Genomic DNA, 25,048 nt, shown 5'->3' with positions numbered 1-25,048 from the left:
CAATGTTGGGTGGAGTAGGTAAATGTGGTGAGAGTAATTTGCTAAAGTATTTGATAGAGTCCCAAATAGCAAGGTTATGTCTCGTAATAGGGCTCATAGAAGTGGGTTCAGATTGAGGTGGGAGCCAAGGGAGTGAACACACAGCAACTGTGCATCTGAAAGCTTTTTACTTTTTGCTATAATAAATATCCCCCAAAAATATATAAAAAAAATTCCTCAGTTTAGGCCGATATGTATTCTTCTTTATATTTTTCGTAAAAAAAAATTCGCAATAAACATTTATTGATTGGTTTGCGCAAAAGTTATAGCGTTTACAAAATAGGGGGTAGTTTTATGTCATTTTTATTATTTTATTTTTTTACTATTAATGGCATCGATTTTTTTTTTCAGTACTGCGACATTATGGCGGACACTTTTGAATTTTTTTTGGGACCATTGCCATTATTATAGCCATCAGTGCTATAAAAATGCATTGGATTACTATAAAAATGCCACTGGCAGGGAAGGTGTTAACACTAGGGGGCGGGGAAGGGGTTAAGTATGTTACCTGGGTGTGTTCTAACTGTAGGGGGGGGGTGGACTGACATGGGGAAATGACTAATCGCTGTTCATACATTGTATGAACAGACGGTCAGGCAGTTTTACCCCTGACAGGACTGGGAGCTGTGTGTTTACACACACAGCTCCCGGTCCTCGCTCTGTAACAAGCAATCGCGGGTGCCCAGCAGTGATCGCACCCGCCAGGCACACTTGTTGGGATCAGGGACGAGCGGGGGGGGGCGCTTCGCAAGGTGACGTAGAGCTACGTGCGCTCTCGCAGGGGAGCCGACCTGCCGCCGTATAACTGCGGCGCCTGGTCGGCAAGTAGTTAAGCGCCATAGACTTGTTTTCATTAATGGAGAGACCCGCTATGTCTAAAAATCGCCTAAGGGTATACATTAAATAAGGTAGAGTGGTACAGTCCTGATCAAAAGTTTAAGACTACTTGAAAAATGGCAAAAAATCATATTTTACTTTGTTGGATCTTAACAAGGTTCCAAGTAGAGCTTCAACATGCAACAAGAAGAAATGAGAGTGAGACAAAACATTTTTTGAGCATTCAATTTAATGAAAACAACGAATAAACTGCAGCAGGCTGTTTTTCAGCTGATCAAAAGTTTAGGACCACATGCCTTTAAAAGGCCAAATCTGTCCAAAGATGTGGATTCATTGTCGTTTTCTGTCAGGTAGTCACACGTTTTGATGGCGAAGACAAAAAAACTCTCCCTTTTTGAACGTGGTCGGGTTGCTAAACTGCATAAGTAGGGTCTCTCATCAAGATACTGGATGATCCTCGACCCAAATTAAGGCCCTTACTGGTGCTGACTGCAGCCCCATAACCATCAGACAGCATCTGAGACTGAAGGGCTTTAAAAACAAACAAAAAACGTCTTCAAAAACCTCGTCCCCTTGAACGCCACAGAACTCCTCGTTTGGACTTTGCAAGAGAGCACCAAACATGGGACATTCAAAGGTGGAAGAAAGTTTTATTCTCTGAGAAAATGTTTTACCTTGATGGTTTCCAACGTTACTGGCATGACAAGCAGATCCCACCTGAGATGTTTTTCTACGCGCCACAGTGAAGGGGGCGCCATAATGGTCTGGGGTGTTTTTTCCTTCAGTGGAACAATGGAGCTTCAGGAAGTGCAGGGGCGTCAAACGGCCACTGACTATGTCCAGATGTTGCAGAGAGCATTCCTCATAACTGAGGGCCTTCGTCTGTGTGGTAACGACTGTGTTTTTCAACAGGACAACGCTACAGTACACAATGCCCGCAGGACAAGGGACTTCTTCCGGGAGAATAACATCACTCTTTTGGCCCATCCTGCGTGTTCCCCTGATTTAAATCCAATTGAGAACCTTTGGGGATGGATGGCAAGGGAAGTTTACAAAAATGGACAAAAGTTCCAGACAGTAGATGGCCTTCGTGCGGCTGTCTACACCACTTGGAGAAATGTTCCCACTCACCTCATGGAAACGCTTGCATCAAGCATGCCGAAACACATTTTTGAAGTGATCAACAATAACGGCGGAGCTACTCATTACTGAGTTCATGTTTGGAAGTTGGATGTATGTTTTGGGGGGGTTTAGTTTAGGTGTGGTCCTAGAATTTTGATCAGCTGAGAAACAGCCTGTTTCAGTTTATTTTGTTTTCATTAAATTGAATGCTCAAAAAATGTTTTCTCACTCATTTGTTCTTGTTGCATGTTGAAGCTCTACTTGGAACCTTGTTAAGATCCAACAATGTAAAATATGATTTTTTTGCCATTTTTCAAGTGGTCTTAAACTTTTGATCAGGACTGTATGTGGTTGGGTTAGCGCTAAGAGTAGGTTGTCAGTAAACGGGCTCATTTTGTACGAATTGGGTCCCAACTCAATGCCTCGACTATCGGGGTTAGATCTGATGAGACGCCAGTGGCTCCAAAGCCAAGATGAACAGGAATGGAGAGAGCGGACAACCCTGGCGGGTGCCTCTATGGATCTGCAGAGGTGTAGGGTGGTATGAAAGATAACGCATTGTAGCTAAATGATTATGGTATAGTACTTTCAGCCAGGATAGAAAGTTAGGTGGAAAGCCCTATTTGCTTAGAGGGTAATGTAAGTAGTCCCATAAAAGAGAATCTAGGCCTTATAGATGTCAAGAATAAGTATTATGCCAGGGATGTGTTTTTGGTGCGTTGGGTGAATGACTTTACAGGTGTTATCCGATGATTGGCGAAGGGAGACAAAACCCACCTGGTCTTTTTGGATCAAAGTGTGTAAAAAAAGTATTTCATTTTTGTTGCCAGGATCTTGGACAATATTTTAATATCCACATTTAATAATGAAATGGGGCGGTAGTTTGACTTGCTTTTTTAATTTCATACCTTGGAGTACAGTGCAGGATAGAGACCTTTCCCCTCCATGTTTCTTATTGCTTGCTCCAGAACTGGAGTCCTATGTGGGAGTTTATAGGAGGATGCCAGTCACCTGAAGGTAGCGGCATATAAACCATGGTCTAGGACTAAACAAACTGTGTCCTGTGCTGGATTCCAAATTTTGGAATTTGCATTCAAGTAAAAATTTCCATTTTTACTTAAACCCTCTGGGACTTTTTTTTTGTGTGTGTCCTCACATCCTATGCAGGGCTATGGACCTTGATGTCACAGAAGTTTAAACTTGCCTGCATGCCAGGAAGATGAGGCTGCAGGGACTAGTCTAGCAGCCAATGCATCATTCTCACTGTGAAGCAAAGAGGAGGCAACATAATGCTGTAGGAATATTTTCTGCAGGAGACTTTGGAAGGCTTGAGGATACAGATTAGAATGAAAAGGGGGCATTAATTAGTGTGGCTGGCAAAAAAAAAAAAGTGTTTGTGTGCTTTTTCTAGTACTGTCACTTTAAGGCTCCATACAGCTGTCGTGTGTACCAGGCGGGAAACACGTGTTTCTGAGCGGGAGAAACACGTGTTTCCGAGCGGGAGAAACACGTGTTTCCCGGGTTAATACACGTGTTGGGGGCTATATAAGCCCCGCCACTCTGAGGAATAATTCAATTGTGACCAAACGGTGTGGGTTGCTCCCCCTTCCCTCCCACCCTGTCGCAAGCACCTGTTATGTGGTACGTCACCCTTGAAGTAAGGGGGGGACTTTGTATTTATTATTTATGGTATTCGCTGAAGTTCTTTGACTGAGCGAGATCTTAAGAATTAATTTTAAGTTTTGGAAGTTTTATTCATTAAGAATTTAAATAATATTTAATGAAATATTTATGTGCGTGTGTGTGTGTGTGTGTGTGTGTGTGTGTGTGTGTATATATATATATATATATATATATATATATATATATATATATATATATATATATATATATATATATATATATATATATATATGCCCCGGCCATTTCTATTACCAAAAAAAAAAATTATATCAATAAAGGTTATTAAATTTATTTGGGTCTATGGTGTTTTTTTATTCATATATGTTTTGGATTAATTGAATTTTGTACAGCCTACACTCCCATGAATACAGCAAAATAAATGGAAATCCTGCAAGAAACCTTGATGCAGGCAAAACTAGGCAGATTGACTTCACAAAGGCAATGATCACCAAGCACAAAGTCCCAAACTTCGCAAAAATGGTTTGAAAACAGCAGTGGTATTTTCTTAAGCATTGACCGCTCGACAGAAGCTGGTCATTAGACTGGCTTCTGTTGAACAGAGAGGAACACACACACACACACACACACTGCTGAACGGCAGTACACTACTCCTGCTGAACAGCTTAATTTCGGTACAGGTGTTTAGAGATTGGCATCTAATAGAGAATCTGTGACTGGAACTGTAAAAGACTCCTGCTTCACAATGCCTATGTAACTTAACATAGCTGCGGCAGTTTTTGGGGGAAATTGCAATGCTTAGATGTGCAAAGCCAACCTCTTTACACACCTGTAACAATCTTTTTGCTGTCAAAGCCTCATAAACTAAAGACCAACTTGAAGGGGGTGTATACTTGTACAATCCAGTCCTCAAGGTGTTCCAACAGGTCATTTTTTCAGGATTTTCCTCAGATGAAATCGCTGTGGTAATTACTAAGGCAGTGAAATTGATCAAATCACTTGTTCAAAATAATGGAAAGCCTGAAAACATGACCTTTTGGGGCGCCTTAAGGACTAGCGTTGAGAAACACTGTCTTAGATATTAGATGAGTGTTTGAAAATGCACAAAGTTAAATCTACTGTGATTCAGTGTTGACAATAAAACCAAACTGGTGAATACTTTTTATAAGTAAAATGTGTTTAAGACACACACTCGCACACTTCAAGCAAACGATCCGATCTGTCCCAAAAGTTTTTTTGTTGTCTGAAAATGTTTTTTGCTTTTCTGATAGGACTTGATCCATCACAGTTCCGAAGTCAGCATCACAATCAGAAAGATGAAGAAAATGAGGCTTTGTTGGGAGGTCCTGCACAGATAACTGATGAAGAAAAATACAGAGACTGTGAGCGTTTTAAGTTCAGCTGCCCCAGATGTGGAACAGAGAACATATATGACAATGTTTTTGATGGCTCGGTTAGTATCGTTTTATTTTGAATGTATACATCAATCGATTCACTCCAGTTAGCACACTTGTTTGTTTTTTTAATTACACTTCATAAGCTTCTTGCACATTGGACTGTCTGCTGTGTCCCTCCCAGCATTTTTGAAAGTTTGCGGGCAGCAGGATGGACAATGCACCCATGTCACCCCTTCCACTAGGTACACAGCAGCTAGATGGCCCTGTGCACGAGGGGCCTTATACTTCATTGTATTTTACTTCTTACTAGCCGAAAACTTGCGCTGCATGCTGTTGGGGAATGTATACGTATTTTTGGCATAAGTTTAAATGATCTAAAATTTGAGTTGACTCATTATTCAGGCAAACCTTACATTGAAGTGCACTTTACTATTCAGAGGTGCAGTATACATTGTTGACTTCATTTGCCTGTGCAACTCATTTAGGGTACCTTTCCTTGGGCATATATGATCTGTCTGCAGTCAAAAATGCAATCAACCACTTTCCTACCGGGCACTTTTACCTCCATCTTGCCCAGGCCCGATTTCAGCGCTGTCACATTTTGAATGACAATTGCGCATTCATGCAACACTGTACCCAAACAATTTTTTTTTTTGTTATTTATGCCTGTCTCGCACAGATACCTCAGAGGGGAAGGAGGGGGCCGAGCGCCCGCCGGAAAAATCACTGAGCCGTCATCTCACTCGGCTGTCACGTCACACATGCACAGTCCCGCCATCGGCATTGGACCCCATCTCCTGCGGAGGCGGGACTGCGCGGTCATCGCCTGTCTCACATACCTCACTTACCTCACATACCTCAGAGGGGAAGGAGGGGGACGAGTGCCCGCCAAAAAAATCACTGAGCCGTCATCTCACTCGGCTGTCACGTCACACATGCACAGTCCCGCCATCGGCATTGGACCCCATCTCCTGCGGAGGCGGGACTGTGCGTGTGTGACGCGACAGCCGAGAGGAGATGACGGCTCAGTGATTTCCGGCGGGCGCTCGTCCACCTCCGAGGTATGCTATCAGCGTATAACGCACACCCACGATTTTCCCCTTGAATTTATGGGGGAAAAAAGTGCACGGTATACGCCGATAAATACGGTAATCGCCACTGGGTTTAAAAAATAAATAAAAAATTCCCCCATAGTTTGTTAAAATTTTGCAAACAGGTAATTTTTCTCCTTCACTGATGTGTGCTGAGGCTGCACTGATGGGTACTGATAAGGCGGCACTGGAGGGCATGAATAGGGGTTACTGATAGGCAGCACTGCTGGGACTGCACTGTTAATCAGTGCAGATGTCCCTTTAACACAAGCAAGTTATCAGCTGTCTTTTCTCATGCTGACAGCGCGAGGAGAAAAACGTCGATAACCAGCTTGTATTCACATCCGTGATTAGCTTTCATTAAACACAGATGAGCGCGTGGTAAAGGGTTGCTGCGATTGGCCCATTACCCCGTTCGGTCAGAGTACGTCGCAGCAGACACACAGGAAGTGCAATCACGGGAGCCAAACCATTTTTTCCCCCTTTTAGTTTTGTACAGAGGGGTCACGTTTTATGGCCACATTTGTATTGATGTCTGTGCCCCTGTTAGGGGAGTTAACTGTCACTTCCTGTCCCAAATGACACAAATTTTTTCTCCTTTATTACTCCGTCTGTTACACTGATGTCCGCACCATCTTGTATCTTGTCCTAATGTCTCCAACCCAAAAAGTTTAGCTTATGGATAAGTTTACAATTGGTGAAAACTGTATCTACATGACAAATTAAACAACTCTTAACCACTTCAGCACCGGAGGATTTGGCTGCCCAATGACCGGGCCCATTCAGCACTGCATCCCTTTCACTGACAATTGTACGGTTGTACGACGTGGCTCCCAAACAAAATTGGCATCCGTTTTTTTGCCACAAATAGAGCTTTCTTTTGGTGGTATTTACTTTTTGCTATAATATCCCCAATTTTTTTTTTTAAATATTCTCAGTTTAGGCCGATATGTATTCTTCTACATATTTTTGGTAAAAAAAATCGCAATAAGCGTATATTGATTGGTTTACGCAAAAGTTATAGCGTCTACAAAATAACGGTCAGATTTATGGCATTTTTTTTTATTAGTAATGGTGGCGATCAGCGATTTTTAGCTTGACTGCAACATTATGGCGGACACATCGGATACTTTTGATGTTATTTTGGGAGCATTTTCATTTATACAGCGATCAGTGCTATAAAAATGCACTGCTACTGTGTAGATGACACTGGCAGGGAATGGGGTTAACCAGTAGGGGGCAAGGAAGGGGTTAAGTGTGTCCGAAGGAGTGATTCCAACTCTGGGGGAGGATGGGCTACATGTGACGCGACACTGATCACTGCTCCCGATGACAGGGAGCAGAAGATTTGTGTCCTGTCACAAGGCAGAACAGGGAGATGCTTTTATTACCACATGCATCCCCCCGTTCAGCAGCTCCATGACACAATTGCGGGCACCCGGCGGACATTCCGCGTGACCCGCGGTCACACTAACGGAGCTCGTGACGGGCACGTGTGCCTGTAATGCAGCATCTTAAAAGGGACGTACGGGTACCTCCATATGCGCAGCTGTGCCATTCTGCTAGTGTAAATAGTCATGCATTGGTGGGCAAGCGGTTTACATGAACAAGGAAGAAGTGCACCGTTTGGTCAATGGTGATTAGAGACGAATTGTTAAGTAAGGAGTTGATCACAATTCTAATGTAGCCCATTTGAATGCACTAATGACTATTTTGTTGTGTTAAATTATTCAGTGTGATGTACCTTTTACATCAAATATATCTTGCAGGTTCTGTGACGTATTGTGGCGCTTCCATTTTAAATGGCATCAAAGTTCGAAAGTCTTCATGTTTTGGCACCATAAGCATGGAAATCCTGTGTTTTTTGCTTTGCAACCTTGCGCCGAGTTATTTTCTTAACTCATTGAATCGGGTCCATGTGTAAATTGTTATAGCTTATCTGTTGCTCATCCCACATCTCTATCTTTAATAAAGAGTGCAGTTAATTTGTCCTCCTGACTTTCCACTTCAGACATAAAAGTTGCTTGGTGCGTTCCTGCCCGTGAACTGATGCCAAAAAATGCATCATCGACCTTGAAACTCAAAGCAAAACTGGGCCAGCTTGACAGATTCTCCCACTGTCAGCCACACATTAGATTTGGCATGGTAATAGGCTGTGAAATATGATAGAAGAAGAAAAAAAAAATATTGGAAATCGTGGTTTCTTTTTATCTAAATTAAAAGTAATTATTTTAAGCTAATTTGGACAAACAGCAGATGTTTTGCATTTTTTATAAATCAAAGGAAAACAACCATTGGTAGCAAGTGAGAGGAAAAGGCAGACACAGATCAACAGTTTCATGCTAAATCCTTGACTTTTGCATCATTACAGCTGTAAATAAAAAAAGCTAATTGCACAGAGACTTGACGGTTTGCAGATGGGCTAGCTTCATAAGCGCCGGATGTCAAGCTCTGAAATCTTTTCCACCTGGAATTTCTCAGTAATGGGGGGGGGGGGGGGTTGGATGAATGAAATGTTAACAAGGAAGGGGAAAGGTGAGTGCTTACAGGCAGGCTTGAGCTGAAAATGGGCAATTTGAGGATTAATGTTTCATTTGTTTTTTCTGTGAGAATTTTCATTTATGCCCACCTGTGCAAAATAAATAAAATCACAAAGTCTTGCGTAGAGAATTTTTAGGAAGACTAACTTCTTCTCCCCCCCCATAGCAAACCTCAGATTAAGTCTATCATGCTATGAGTGTAGGTTAGACAATCCAGTTGATGCAGGCAGGGAATCTGCCCCGGTGTTTTTGGAAAACTGATTCCCAGAGCTCTGTTCATCTTGGCACTTGGATAGGGTGTAAGCTGCTGTTCAAAAATATCAGAAAGGGAGTTTAAAGGCAAATAATTTATATGACAATCTGTGATTGCTGACACCAACAGTAATTAACTCACAGAATTGTTAAACTTTTAAACATTTACCTACACGTTTCATTCTTCGATTAACTTATAGGTTGCTAATCATTACTGTGCTTTGCACTTTTAATAAGGTCTAGTTCACACCCTTCTTTTTTCTCACCAAAAACAGCCATTGAGCATCCCCTTGCTCTGCACCAGTTTGATTGCTATAGCTCCATTTTTCTTCTGGATAACCTGTGGGGTTTTGTCCCTAGAGGAGCTCATATGACAGAACAACTGAATGACTGGTCACAGTGTCCCACTTGCAAGCCAGAAGCATCCCTGTCACCATTTCATTCTGCACCTCACTTCACCCCCCTTTTCTCAGTTTGTCATGGGGACGAGGGAGAATGTTATTTTAATATTTGTGGAAGCTCCAGGTCTCTCCCTAATGGGGTTATGGCTGGGATGGGATCAGTGTTCTTTTGGGGCATCTCCCTTTTAAGGGTATAACTGTATGGCCACAGCCAAGTGCTCAGTTTACCCTTGGGTAATGGTGCTTGCAGGCTCACATTTCAAAGTGGCCGACTGCTATAGGAGTAGCAGAAGCCACACTGTTTAATGGCAGCAGTATGAATAGACACTGTGGGTTGACAGTGGAAAAGACCCAGAGTAACTTTACTGGGACGAAAGCGTACCTTCTCACCTTAGCTCAGGAAAGTCACAAAGCTTTCTATCTTTTCACTCCATACTCTTTTTTTCTGTGAAGAAAGTCAAAATTAATGCTGGCCAAAAATCGTCCGAACAAACTTTCGAAAAATGAATGTTCGGCCGTTGGCGCAAACGACAGTGCCATCATGTTAATGACCGATAAATCGTTCAGTGGACATAAATAAATAATTTTTTTTTTTTTTTTTTTTTACATGTACCTAGTGCAGAAAGTTCAGATGGAAACACATCAACCTTCCAATTTATCTTTCGTTCGGCAGAAAATTTCCAAACTTGTCCTTCGTTTTTTTCAGCTCAAAAACATCCAAACGATTATCGATTTTGTGCCCATTAACTGTTCGAAAAACGAACGAACTGCCTCAACGATCGAATTTCGGCCTATTTTTTCGTATAGTGTATGGCCAGCATTAGTTCACTAAGCTTACTAGCTCTACAGGGCTAGGATATCCTTGGCAGTCCAAGCACACCAAGCCTGAAGACCATCACATTAAGTTTTGCCCCCACCTGTCCCACTCAAGGTAAAGGGATAACTTCTAATACTTGCAGACTATTGGCTAGTCCCTTATGTTTGGTCATAGTCCTTGTTGGTGATTGTTTATGGATGCAAAAAATGATTCAAGGGGTTTTACTCAAATCTCCTCTGGTTCCCACGAAAAGCAGTGTTTTGGATCTTAAAGCAGACCTTCAGTAATTTTTTTTCACCTTTCCATCTATTACATTTTCTGCCATTGATGTTTTAACTTTTTGGATAGTAAAACATATATTTTTCTCTTTCATTCGTGGACGGACACAGCTTCAATCTTGACAAAGTGGATATTCAGCCTTCACTCAGGAGAGGACTACGCAGAAACAGGTTAAATGTTTAAATGCATCAAAAAACTGTACAGTACTGCCCCTGGGGCAGTCCCTCTAGGTACAACCCCTCTCCCTGCCTCATGCAGCTCAGTTTTTTTCTGCCTAGTGTAGGAGATGGACATGACTCCCTTCGGGCCTATGGTCCAGCTGAATTTTTTTTCTGTTTTTCTCTACTTTTTGCTCCTGAGAATCTACTATCAACTGGGCGACAGACTAAATCCCAGATCCTTGTAGTCTCCCCAGTTTCGGCCATCGAGCGTGTGCCGACTTCTAGCTACGCGCTGGGTTGTCCACAACGTGCCCCGTTACTCCAGGGGCGGCCAGCGAGCTACACGCTCCAGGGCACACACATGACCGGGCTCTATGCCTGAATCACAGTGTGACGGGCTGACGGCCACCCCCGTAACCGTGCAGGAGTTGGACCTGTCAGGAATGCCTTTCAGCGTATCCACACAGGACAGGTGAGTAGTAGCTCCCCTGCCCCGGCAGGCGGACTTAGTTGGACATTCCTGGGGGGTCGCTTAGGGGATACCACCTTACCTTTCCTCCCCCCCTCCTACCTGGGTCCCTGAACTAGTATGGCTGCATGTGCTGGGGGTCAGCCTAAGGGGGACTTCATTCATTGGTGGGGTCTGCTCCTGCCTCCTGGGGGGTTGTTTTTGCTGCCATTGGTGTGGGGGGCCTCTGTGCGGAGGCCCCGGATGCTTGTGGCCTACTGCGTGGCTGTTCTTTTTTTTTTTCTTAAATGCGGCCATTTTGGCGGGGCCTGGCACCGCTTTGTGCTCTAGTTTCTTTGGCGGCCGCGCACCTCTTTACTTTTGCATCTGATGTCTGTATACGGCGCGAACAGCGTGGCCACGCTACAGTGAGGCAGTTTGTCACGGGCAGCGGTGGAAGAAGCACCTCTGGGGGGAGACTAACGGCAGCTGGATGGTTACCATTCGGATGGCGAGTCTTCTGGGGGGGCCCCTTGTTTTTTGAGGCTACTAGAAGGGTGGGCTATGTACCTTGCCATTTCATTCCCGGTGGTGTCAGGAACATGGGTCAGCATGGCGTCACACGCGGACACCTCCTCCCCAGTCCACCTGAGTTGGCAACGGTGCACCTGCGGTGTCAGTGGGTGATATGTCAGCGGTCCTGAGAGCCTTGTTACCAAGGTGGAAATGGCGCATGGGCAAACAAGGGGTAAAAAATGTGGGGAAAAACGCGCTAGTGTAAACAAAGAAATTAAACTAAAAAATTAATAAGAGCTGCAGCTGGTGTGTGTATGTATGGTGTGTGTATGTATCAAGTCCATACATAGGGGGTAACCAGCACAGGACACCCTTGAATCAGAACCAGTCCATATGATGAGGTTTAAAAACCAGTTGTTGACACAGGTCTCAATTGGAAATTTCAGCAAACAAAATCTTAAGCGAAATTCACACCACCAAAGTGTCTGGATAATAAACTTGGTGAACCCTTCACCAGTAATGAGAGGCCGCTTACCAGAGGGCAAGCACAAATGAGCAAATAGCTATAGCCCAGCCGCGGCCTTTAATATTCACAGGATACCAGGAGCCCTCCTCCTTTGCGTGGTGATGCCGGCCGGCTTCGTTTGATTTTAAATGTTCTTTTTACTTCTATGTTTGCAAGTATATCTACTGTTTTAATAAATGCCTATTGATACGGAGTTACGTTATGGTGCATCTTTTCTCTACTTTCTCACTGGATGCATTGGACGGTGACACCATTGAGCGGTTCCTGTTCCTGTTATCTGTTCCCGTGGGATCCTGTGAATATTAAAGGCCGCGGCTCATTTGTGCTTGCCCTCTGGTAAGCGGCCTCTCATTACTGGTGAAGGGTTCACTAAGTTTATTATCCAGTCACTTTGGTGGTGTGAATTTCGCTTAAGATTTTGTTTGCTGAAATTTCCAATTGAGACCTGTGTCAACAACTGGTTTATCAACCTCATCATATGGACTGGTTCTGATTCAAGGGTGTCCTGTGCTGGTTACCCCCTATGTATGGACTTGATACATACACACCTTTGACAATCACTATCAATATTGTTTAATGTTTATGGCGCGGCTTTGCTTCTATTTAAGGGGTAAAAAATGCCCCCTCCTCCCGCCATCTTCCGAGGATAGCCCAGATGCGGAGCCAGGCCCAGCTACGTCTGGGGGCCCTGGCTCTGATGCGTCAGGGGACGGGGACCACGAGCGGTCACAGTGGGGATGTCCCCGGGTCAGCACGCAGATAGGCTCTGGTAAGTGATCTGATCACCGCAGTATGTGATCCACTACAGATGGAGGATTCTGCGGATGCAGCGGGGATATAGGTCCCTTCCGGGTTCTGTAAGCCGGCCCGCACTGCCAGGTGTTTCCTTGTGTAGTTTATCTGGATAAGCTTCTGTACAAGGATTTGGGAAAAACCGTGGAAGGTTTTTTTTTTCGGCCCCAAAGAATTTGATGGTCCGTTGCCTCCTTAGGGAGAGTTTCCTGAAGAATTGGACCTCTACCCCAATAGTGGACCCTCCTGTGTCCAGACTTAACATGGTGACCACAATTCCGGTGGTGGGGGCCCCTACTTTCAAGGATTCTGCAGACAATGAAGGCTAAGATAATCGCCCGCTACCTGTACACGGTGGTGGCCTCAGTGGTGCATCCAGCGGTGGCTGGGGCCTTGGTGTCTCGGGCCCTTACTGAGTGGTGAAAAAAATGTTCCTCCATCGGTTAAAGGCACGTCTGGCTCCCCCGGACGTGGTGGCTCTGGCCTGGTTTTTTTTGTCCACCTAGTGCAGCAGGTAAACGTCCCCAGGCCGATACGGCGCCTGCGAAGGGACAGAAGTGTCCCTGGTTTCGCAAACCCTTCGTCCGCATGAAGGTCTGCCCCGGCCCATCTCTCGGGTGGGGGGACGTCTTCGCAAATGCGTTGGTCGGGCGAAATCTCTGGTCCTTGACCAGTGGCTTTGCGAGATAATTCCCTCGGGGTACAAGATAGTGTTTTTTTTTTTTTTTTTTTTTCGTCCACGAACAGTTTTTTTCCCTCCAACTTCCAGCTTCAGCCGGCCCATCTGGAAGCCCTGTTTGAGGCAGTTCAGGATCTGCTGACTCGCGGGGTGATCATACCTGTTCCGTTGCAGGAACGGTTTCAGGGGTTTTTACTTGGATCTGTTCGTAGTGCCTAAGAAGGATGGGGTCCACCTTAAGGCCCTCAATTGTTTTGTGTACGTACAAAGGTTCAGGATGGAGTCAGTTCGCTCTGTGGTTGCTGCTCTCCATCCGGGGTATTTCCTGGCGTCATTTGGTATCGAGGTTGCATACTTGCATGTCCCCATATGCGCCAGGCATCATTGATTTCTGCACTTTGCGGTCAGGGGAGAACACTATCAGTTTATGGATGTGGGGTGTATTTCCGCGCCAAATGTGAAAAGTAAATTAATTAAATCACCATATGAAATAAATAACTACTTAAAATATCAAGCTGCGCCTCTGAATCAAAATATACAGTGATATATTGTGCAATTGGATATAGGTATAAAAGACGGCGCTAGTGTAAGTGATCTTACCAATTAGGATACCCTCACTGGGAGGATCCTAATAGTATATAATGTAATTTCTAAACAATACAAGTGAAATAAACGCTCAATAAGTGACATTAACTACATCTCTTAGGAAGATGTCATGGGAGTGCACACAAAGTCCAATAGTAGGACAAATAAAATATAACAAACTAATAAATAGACTCCACAAGCAAAGTCCAAAAGGTTGTGCAAAGTGAATTCGATTTCGAATATGCAACAAAAAATAAAAATAAAAAGTGTAAAAAAGTGACTCTTGATTGCCACAGTGATTAACACCATTCATAGGAAATCGCTTTCACAGGATATTTCAATTGATGATCATGCAATCAGTTATGATAATACTGCAGCCACCACCATCTGATTAACTTTCACCAGATGTTCTCTTATAAAGGCATGTGCTTACCAGAAAAAGTGGACCACTTCAGTGAAAAAGTAGGTCTGCAAAGGCTTGACAGGTCAAGTGCCTATGACCTGTCAGGCCCTCTGTGACTTTGGTTGCTGAATTCTCAGAAGTCAGTACTGGTGCTGTCTCAACGCCTAGTGTATCTGGGGTTGATTCTCCCTGGGAAGGGGGAGAGTCCCTTCGGGCTGCGGTGCGACAGTTGGCATCCCAAAGTTGGTCGTCATTCCGCTTTGCTTGCGAGTCCTGGGTCTCGTGGTAGCCTCCTGGCGAGACGGTACCGTGTGCTCAATTTCACACTCGAGTGTTGCAGGGGGGAATTCTGTCCAGATAGGACAGGTGTCCATCGTCCCGGGTTTGTCAACTCTGCGTGAACCTCCTAGTCAGGACCTCCCTGGTTTGGTGGCTTACGTCACTGGCACTTCTGTCCGGGATATCGTTCCTTCCTTTTCACTAGATGGTGGTCACGACAGACGCCAGCCTTGCCGGTTGTGAAGAAGTCTGGGGGGTTCAGTCGACCCTGGGTCGCTGGACTTCGGAGGTCTCCTGCCTGCCGGCTCTCTCGGCCGTGTACGTTCCGGGCTTGGAAAACTGGCAAATGGACGTGAGTCGCCAGATGATGGACCAAGGAGAATGGTCTCTACACCCGGTTGTGTTTTCGTCTCATTCACCGAAGATGGGATATGCCCGATGTTGACCTCATGGCTTCTCGTCTCAATCAGAAAGTATTGAGGTTTGTGGCCGGGTCAAGGACCCCTGGGCAGACGCGACAGACGTGTCGGTGACACCGTGGGGTCGGTCCTCTTCTAAAGTTTTTTCCACATCTGCTTGCAGAGTGGAGGTCGAAGGAATCCCAATGATCCTGATTGCTCTGGATTGGCCTCGGCGTCCTTGGTGCGCCGACCTAGTTCGTCTAGTGACAGGCCTTCTCTGGCGTCTGCCACTATGAGAGGGCCTTCTGTCTCGAGGTCCTGTACTTCTTCCTGCTTTGCGGTCGCTGGGCTTTGACAGCATGGCTGTTGCAAGCCTGGTGTTCCGGAACCGAGGCCTGTCGTTTTCGGTGATTGATACCATGTTGAGGGCACGAATGTCTATCTTCTTGGAAAATTTACTGTCGCACCTGGATGGCTCACATCTCTGTGTGGGGAGATGAAGTGGCATCCGCGAGCTTATTCGGTTGCCAGAGTCATGCTGTTCTTACAGCGTGGGGTGGACCAGGAGCTTGCCTTAAGTACATTTAAGGGGCGGATTTTCTGATTTGGCTGTCTTTCAAAGACCCTTGGCGGCTCACTCTCTGGGGAGTACGTTTGTACAGGGGGTATTGACATGTGTCCCCCTCCGGTCCGTCTGCCTCTAACACTACTGGTCCTCTCTGTGCTTCAGGATCCACTGTTTGAGTACATTAGGGAGTTTCCCTTACTGGCGTTTTTTCAGGAAGTGGTCTTCCTGGTGTCTATTGCGTTGGATGTGTTTCTGAGCTGGCAGCTTTGTCTTGCAAGGCTCCATATCTGGTCTTCCACAGAGTTCTGGTAGTGCTGCGTCCGCAGACTTCTTTTCTTCTCTTGAGGTCGCTTTGACTTTTCTTCTTAATGGAAACATTGTGCTTCAATCCTTGTGTCCTCACCCGTCACATCCTAAAGGGGCGGCGTGGCATTCCTTGGACGTTGTCGGATCTCTGAGAGTATACTTGTAGGCCACTGCTCCGTTCCGGAGGTCAGACTCACTATTTGTTTCGGTGGCTGGTCCTAGGAAGGGCCTGGTGGTCTCGTCGGCCACCATCTCTGGTGGATCCGTCCTATCGTGCTTCAGGCTTACACCATGTAGGGTCGGGCGCCCCCTTTCCTGTCACGGCGCATTCGATCAGGGCAATGGGTGCCTCTTGGGCCTTATGACGTCGAGCGTCTGTTTCCCAGGTGTATTAGGCGGCGACCTGGTCGTCCGTTCACACTTTCGCTGAATTTTACAAGGTTGATACGAGTGCATCTTCGGATGCTTCCTTCGGACCCCAGGGTTTTGTGGGAAACTCCTCCGTTGAGGAGCTCTGTCTTTGGGGTGAAGTTTTGTTTTCAACCACTTAAGACCCGGACCATTATGCAGGTTAACTGACGATTGCCCGGTCGTGCGACTTGGCTCCCAAACATAATTGGCATCCCTTTTTTTCCCACAAATGGAGCTTTCTTTTGGTGATATTTGATTACCTCCTGCGGTTTTTATTTTTTTGCGCTATTAACAAAAATAGAGCGTAAATTTTGAAGAAAATTCAATATTTTTTACTTTTTGCTATAATAAATATCCCCAAAAAAGATCCTCAGTTTAGGCCGATACGTATTCTTCTACCTATTTTTGGTTAAAAAAAATCGCAATAAGCGTTTATCGATTGGTTTGCGCAAAATTTATAGCGTTTACAAAATAGGGGATAGTTTTATGGCATTTTTATTAAAATATTTTTTTTTTTTTTACTACTAATGGCGGCCGATCAGCGATTTTTTTTTTTTTCCGTGACTGCGACATTATGGCGGACACATCTGACACTTGACACATTTTTGAGACCATTGTCATTTTCACAGCGAAAAGTGCCATCACAAATGACAATGGCAGTGAAGTGGTTAACCACTAGGTGGCGCTAAGGGGTTATGTGTGCCCTAAGGGAGTGATTCTTACCGTAGGGGGGTGTGGCTGTAGGTGTGACGTCACTGATCATCATTCCCTATATCAGGGAACAGACGATCAGTGTCACAGCCACAGTGAAGAACGGGGAAGGTGTGTTCAGCTTCTGTGACCGATCGCGTCCCGCGGGCATGGAGCTTCGGACCGGGTCGCGCGCGACCCACGGCTGGGCTTTTAAAGGCAATGTACAGGTACGTGCCTGTTCCCAGCCATGCCATTCTGCCAACGTAAATGTGCAGGAGGCGGTCCTTAAGTGGTTAATGCTGTTCCCACCCCTCGTTTTTTTGACACTGCGTTGGGACGTCCCACTTTGTCAAGATTGATGCTGTGTCCATCCATGAACAAGGGAGAAAATAGGATTTTTTTTGTACTCGCCGTAAAATCCTTTTCTGAGTTCATGGACGGACACGGCACCCACCCCTCTTTTTTTTTTTTTTTTTTTTTTGTGCTGCTTTTTGACAAACTGAGCTGCATGAGGCAGGGAGAGGGGTTGTACATAAAGGGACCACCCTAGGGGCGGTACTGTACAGTTTTTTGATGTGTAAAACATTTAACCTGTTTCTGCCTAGTCCTCTCCTGATTGAAGGCCGAATACCCGCTTTGTCAAGATTGATGCTGTGTCTGTCCATGAACTCAGAGAAAAGGATTTTACAGTGAGTACAAAAATCCTATTTTTCTGACAGTAAATACCTTACCCAATACCATACCCACTTCCTGACCCTTGTCTGGTAATTAGCCTAGGCTTAAGAAGACATGCACAGCTGTCTCTCTCACTCTTGGGAGAGTTTGCCAGGAAGGGAGGGGGGCGAGTCTTAAGAGGGCCAATGAAAGCTGCAGAGTTGGAGGTGTGCATCTGTGTAATTCCAGGAAGTGAACAGGCAGCAGCTTCAGCTGCCCACAGTTAAAATGGCTGCAGCTAGATTTAGTGGGGGGAGATTTCTGCTGCATATTTGACAAGTACAGAATTACAGTATATGACAAATAATATGCAAAGTGGTTGGAGGGAAGCTTCAGAATGGCAAAGATGTTTTTATTACAAATTATGTGAACAGACTGCAGTTCCTCTTTAAAGCCATGAACATTTATGGCAAAATCTGCAAGTTCAAGAGAGTCAATTTATTCAAAAGTGGCATCCTTACATCAAGTGGAATTGCTGGCATCTATAGTTGTTAAGAATGCATACTTCCATTTACCAAGTTTTTGCTCTTCACAGATGCACTTTTAATTTGCAAACTTGCTACTCTGACTATGCAGGGCTCCTCTGGTGTTTACCAAAACACTGGTGTGAGTGTTGGCTGCCTTGAGGTCAAGAGGGATACCAATCTGGGCATACATACAATAGACAGGGCATCCATCAGAAATTTTGTGGCCCCTTACACAGCTTTAGGTCTGGACCCCCCTGGCCTGACCACAAATATTCCTCAAGGCCCGCCCACTATCTGTCCCACCAAATGCACCCACTGGCCATTCCACCAACTTTTTCAGTGCACCCACTTTTATTTTAATACTCTTACAACCCAATATATCCTCCATCCCATGTCCTCTTCCTCCTCCACTCCTATATTCTTCATCCCATGTCCTCTTCTTCCTCTTTCAGTCCCTCCTTCTCTATCCTATGTCCTCTTCCTTCTGCAGTCCCATCTCCTCCATCCCATGTGCTCCTCTTTCAGTCCCTCCTTCTCTATCCTATGGTCCTCTTCCTTCTGAAGTCCCATCTCCTCCATCCCATGTGCTCCTCTTCCAGTCCCTCCTCCATCCCATGTCCTCCTCCTCCAGTCCCGTGTCCTCTTCCTCCTCAAGTCCCGTGTCCTCTTCCTCCTCAAGTCCCGTGTCCTCTTCCTCCTCAAGTCCCGTGTCCTCTTCCTCCTCAAGTCCTGTGTCCTCTTCCTCCTCAAGTCCCTCGTCCTCTTCCTCCTCAAGTCCCTCGTCCTCTTCCTCCTCAAGTCCCTCGTCCTCTTCCTCCTCAAGTCCCTCGTCCTCTTCCTCCTCAAGTCCCTCGTCCTCTTCCTCCTCCAGTCCCTCGTCCTCTTCCTCCTCCAGTCCCTCGTCCTCTTCCTCCTCCAGTCCCTCGTCCTCTTCCTCCTCCAGTCCCTCGTCCTCTTCCTCCTCCAGTCCCTCGTCCTCTTCCTCCTCCAGTCCCTCGTCCTCTTCCTCCTCCAGTCCCTCGTCCTCTTCCTCCTCCAGTCCCTCGTCCTCTTCCTCCTCCAGTCCCTCGTCCTCTTCCTCCTCCAGTCCCTCGTCCTCTTCCTCCTCCAGTCCCTCGTCCTCTTCCTCCTCCAGTCCCTCGTCCTCTTCCTCCTCCAGTCCCTCGTCCTCTTCCTCCTCCAGTCCCTCGTCCTCTTCCTCATCCAGTCCCTCGTCCTCTTACTTGTCCTCGTCCTCTTACTTGTCCTCGTCCTCTTACTTGTCCTCTTCCTCTTACTTGTCCTCTTCCTCTTACTTCTCCTGTCCCGTGTCCCATTGTGCCTCAAATACATTTTCAGTTATGAATACCATAGTTTGTGGATTCCAGAACTGTCCTACAGGCTAAATATACACTGATTTTTGTTTTGTTTTTTACCAATGAAATGTGGCAGAATACATTTTGATCTAAATTTATGAAGAAAGGTTACGTATTTGCAATATTTTAAGACAGAAATTAATTAAAAATGTTTTTTCAAAAATTGTTTAGCAAAAAATAAACACAGTGGTGATTTAAATACCACAAAAAAGCCCCATTTGTGTGAAAGTGTAAGACATTTTTCTTTGCAAATATTTTATACTTTGGGTGTTCCAAGGAAAATACCCTTTGAGCATTGTTCATAATGTTCCATGCTGATGTCTTGCATCCAGTTTTCCACTGGTGACTTAGTCATTCCCAGGTTTGTACACCTATAGCCTTTACAAAGCCAAACCTTGGTTTTTCTATTGACGTTACTTTATTATAGGTAGATTAGGAAATGCTCTTAAAGCGGTGCCTTGTATTGCCTTATGGGAAGGGGCAAAAGCACAAACTGAAGTTTTATCATTCTCAAGTGCTAATTTAAATATTAGTGGCTTACTTAATTTGCTTATAAAGTCAAGACATTGCCTTTCATGCATTTTTCTGCATTAAGGTAAAAAACGTCCCACTGGTTGCTTTTCTCCTCCACCCCTTCCTACCTGAGCGCTGGTCTCTGTTCCTCCTCTCACAGGACAGATTTTGAGCAGTGGGAACCATTGACCCCTGTTATGGTCAGGCGAATACAGTGAAGAGGGGGTGGGGGGGGGTTGGGTTATTGAGCCATGCTGCGTCTGTCAATGGACACACACACTGCCCCCCTTGGAAGCATGCATCCATATTTACACCCTTATGTAGTGTCTTACTATAGGGGGAAATGCAGGAAAGTAGAAACAGACAGTGCCAGCAGGGGACCCCAGAGAGAAGGCAAGAGACCACTTTATGCGATACGATTGCACAGAGCAGGTAAGTATTAAATTATTTTAGGGAGTGCCTACCCAAAACTACAATAGTTTTAGGTATAATGTGCCTTGGACTACTTGTTTTTACTGTGATATTTTAGTGTGTTTAGCGAATGCTTTTATTTCTGTTCCAGGGGCTTCAAATTGAACCTAGCTTGTTCCAATGCAGTAAACCAGAATGCAATTCTTCACCATTGGAGTACACAACACTGATCAACAATAAGCTTCACTTGGACATAAGACGACATTTAAAAAAGTACTACAGTGTAAGTGATATATATGCATCCCATTTGGTACTTTGTATGTACTGCAATAACGGAGTTGGCTGCAGGATAGTATCCAGGTCCTTGAATGGGACCATCGACATGGCAATGTATGACAGGGCTTCTTGCATACTGTTCCTGGCTATACATGTCTTGTTGAATCTGTAGTGCACATATATTTAATTCCTGGCTTTGTGGCTAACTTTGACAAACATTTCACCTATTTAAAATTTGATGTCTTTTCTTATTCCACACTCCGAATGTTCCCCTCTGGCTATTGACATAGTGCCTTCCGACCACCACCTTCCACCAAAAACTAGCTAATCGTATTGTTGCCTAATATGTCAGAGAACTGCCACAGCTGCTCAAAGATTGGGTTTTTTGTTATTCTTTCCTCCCTATGTGTTTCGTCATCAGGGGCGTGGCTAGATGGATGCTGCAGCTCTATATAAACGGGATAGCTTGCGCAAAAGGCAGGCAATAATTGCATCCCAAAAACCGGTAGAGGAACTAGAAACTGTTAAAAAACAAGCCCTAAAGGTATCTATGTGCTACAAAGAGTGGAAATTACTTGAAATTCATAGCTCCAATCAAGGAACGACCAAATCACTCAATAAAAAACAATATAAACAGCAACCTGATCCTTGTTTTAGTGATCAGGGAATTAATAACCTAGGTGAACAAACCTAATCATATGTTAAATAGAATAATGGTCATAGCGACTGTATCGGGAAACAGCGCTATCTTGTATCAGAAGATATCAAACGTTTTTATCATGTATAATAGAATGATGTGCATAACGGTAAATAACGTACCTCTAAAAAGAGATCTAAGGCTAAAATACAGAAAATATTTACCCAGATAAATGTCTTTAAATAAGAAAGGAGAAACCTTTTAAACATTAATATTTGTTAAAAACCATAACTACTTAACCACTTCAGCCCCGGACCATATTGCTGGTTAATGACCGGGCCCCTTTTTGCGATTCGGCACTGCGTCGCTTTAACTGATAATTGCACGGTCGTGTGACGTGGCTCCCAAACAAAATTGGCGTCCTTTTTTTCCCCCACAAATAGAGCTTTCTTTTGGTGGTATTTGATCACCTCTGTTTTTTTTTTTTTTTTGCGCTAAAAACAAAAACTTTTTGCTATAATAAATATCCCCAAAAATATATATAAAAAATTGTTTTTTCCTCAGTTTAGGCCGATACGTATTCTTCTACATATTTTTCGTAAAAAAAATCGCAATAAGCGTTTGGTTTGCACAAAAGTTATAGTGTTTACAAAATAGGGGATAGTTTCATGGCATTTTTATTAATATTTTTTTTTTTATTTTACTGGTAATGGCGGCGATCAGCGATTTTTATCGGTACTGCGACCTTATGGCGTAAATGACGTTGTATGAACAGACAATCCGTCATTTCTCCCCCTGACAGGACCGGGAGCTGTGTGTTTACACACACAGTTCTCGCTCTGTAACGAGCGATCACTGGTGCCCGGCGGTGATCGCGCCTGCCGGGCACGCGCGTCGGCACCAGGGGCAAGAGGGGGGCGTGCGCGCCCCTATTGGCTGAAACGCGAGATGACGTATCGGCTACCTGATCTCGCGCAGCCGAGCCCACCTGCTGCCGTATAACTGCGGCGGCTGGGCGGCAAGTAGTTAAACACACGATTTAACTGTACATAATTTCTAACCATTATAGATGTACGCATTAATATCACATTTGATTCTCATACCGAATGGGGTACAAGTTTTAACCTGGTAAATCCACTTGGTTTCCAATATAGAGACTTCTCTAACCACATTACTACCTCTCTCCAGTGGCTTGTAAACCTTTCAAAATCCATATACATTCCTTCAGGCGTTGCGATTATGTTGCAAATCATAATGGTTGGATAAACTATGCTTGGGGAAACCCTTTCTTTATATTGGCCACATGTACATTCAATCTTGTCTGAAGCATTCAGACAATATACTGAAGGCCACACGAACATCTAATTAAATACCCTTTTTGGATATACATGTAATGAAAGGTTTAATGGCAAACTGTTTGAGTAGAACTAGATTAAAATAAATCGTTCTTTCTACATTTATGTGCATTAATTTTATATATGGGGCACTTCCTAGAAGGGAAAAAGCCACCCATATTCTGGAAAAAATAGTTTTATGGGGTGAGCTATAACATTAGGCGTTATCTGTAACTTTAACGGCAGAACTCCTCTATAGACAGTCTGAGGGTTTTTGGGAAGATGCAGTCCCAAAAACCCATCATAACCTAGCATAATCTTTTTAACCGCATAATGCTGATTAGAATATGTGGTAAAAAGGGCAAAATCAACTGAATCATCAGCTCTGGGGATGAATAGATCATCTTTCTATAAGCGTTATTCAGAGCTTCTTTTAATTTATCTGAAGTAAATTGTCTCGATTGGTCCAATTCCTCACAAATTGACTCCTAGGGACAGATGACAACTGTTGGTATTAATAAATCTATTCCTAGCCGTCTCTTTAAAATATGTGGATGTGATATTTCCATCCACAACTGAAATTGATTTCCGTTTTACTTGCCTCATGCTGCAAAGCAATACCTACAGTGCCTTGAGAAAGTATTCGACCCCCTTGAACTTTGCAACCTTTTGCCACATTCCAGGCTTCAAACATTAAGATATAAAACTGTTTTTTTTGAAGAATCAACAGCAAGTGGGACATAATCATGAAGTGGAACGAAATTTATTGGATATTTCAAACTTTTTTAACAAATAAAAAACTGAAAAATTGGGTGTGCAAAATTATTCAGCCCCTTTACTTTCAGTGCAGCAAACTCTCTCCAGAAGTTCAGTGAGGATCTCTGAATGATCCAATGTTGACCTAAATGACTTAAATAGAATCCACCTGTGTGTAATCAAGTCTCCGTATAAATGCACCTGCACTGTGATAGTCTCAGAGGTCCGTTTAAAGCGCAGAGAGCATCATGAAGAACAAGGAACACACCAGGCAGGTCCGAGATACTGTTGTGGAGAAAGTTTTAAAGCCGCATTTGGATACAAAAGGATTTCCCAAGCTTTAAACATCCCAATGAGCACTGTGCAAGCGATAATATTGAAATGGAAGGAGTATCAGACCACTGCAAATCTACGAAGACCTGGCTGTCCCTCTAAACTTTCAGCTCATACAAGGAGAAGACTGATCAGAGATGCAGCCAAGAGGCCCATGATCACTCTGGATGAACTGCAGAGATCTACAGCTGAGGTGGGAGACTCTGTCCATAGGACAACAATCAGTCGTATACTGCACAAATCTGGCCTTTATGGAAGAGTGGCAAGAAGAAAGCCATTTCTTAAAGATATCCATAAAAAGTTTTTTTTAAAGTTTACCACAAGCCACCTGGGAGACACACCAAACATGTGGAAGAAGGTGCTCTGGTCAGATGAAACCAAAATCGAACTTTTTGGCAACAATGTAAAACGTTAAGTTTGGTGTAAAAGCAACACAGCTCATCACCCTGAATACACCATCCCCACTGTCAAACATGGTGGTGGCAGGATCATGGTTTGGGCCTGCTTTTCTTCAGCAGGGACAGGGAAGATGGTTAAAATTGATGGGAAGATGGATTGAACCATATACAGGACCATTCTGGAAGAAAACCTGATGGAGTCTGCAAAAGACCTGAGACTGGGACGGAGATTTGTCTTCCAACAAGACAATGATCCAAAAAATAAAGCAAAATCTACAATGGAATGGTTCACAAATGAACATATCCAGGTGTTAGAATGGCCAAGTCAAAGTCCAGACCTGAATCCAATCGAGAATCTGTGGAAAGAACTGAAAACTGCTGTTCACAAACGCTCTCCATCCAACCTCACTGAGCTCGAGCAGTTTTGCAAGGAGGAATGGGCAAAAATGTCAGTCTCTCGATGTGCAAAACTGATAGAGACATACCCCAAGAGACTTACAGCTGTAATCGCAGCAAAAGGTGGCGCTACAAAGTATTAACTAAAGGGGGCTGAATAATTTTGCACGCCCAATTTTTCAGTTTTTTTTTTTTTTTGTTAAAGTTTGAAATATCCAATAAATTTCGTTCCACTTCATGATTGTGTCCCACTTGTTGTTGTTTCTTCAAAAAA

The 25,048-nt window shown here is 44.3% G+C and overlaps 1 protein-coding gene across 2 annotated transcripts in view; it reads left to right on the top strand.

Annotated features, from left to right (window-relative positions):
- POLA1 (DNA polymerase alpha 1, catalytic subunit) overlaps positions 1-25,048 on the top strand; it is a 481,679-nt gene that overhangs the window by 235,102 nt on the left and 221,529 nt on the right. For both annotated transcript variants that reach the window (XM_040338205.1, XM_040338204.1), the window contains exons 33-34: positions 4,911-5,092; positions 20,796-20,927. In XM_040338205.1, coding sequence (XP_040194139.1) covers positions 4,911-5,092; positions 20,796-20,927 — 314 coding nt within the window. The remainder of the gene's footprint in view (positions 1-4,910; positions 5,093-20,795; positions 20,928-25,048) is intronic.

The sequence above is a fragment of the Rana temporaria genome, chromosome 2 (assembly GCF_905171775.1).
Source record: "Rana temporaria chromosome 2, aRanTem1.1, whole genome shotgun sequence".
Taxonomy (NCBI): Eukaryota; Metazoa; Chordata; class Amphibia; order Anura; family Ranidae; genus Rana; species Rana temporaria.
The sequence above is the reverse complement of the archived record's forward strand: the minus strand, read 5'-3'. Positions and strand labels throughout refer to the sequence as shown.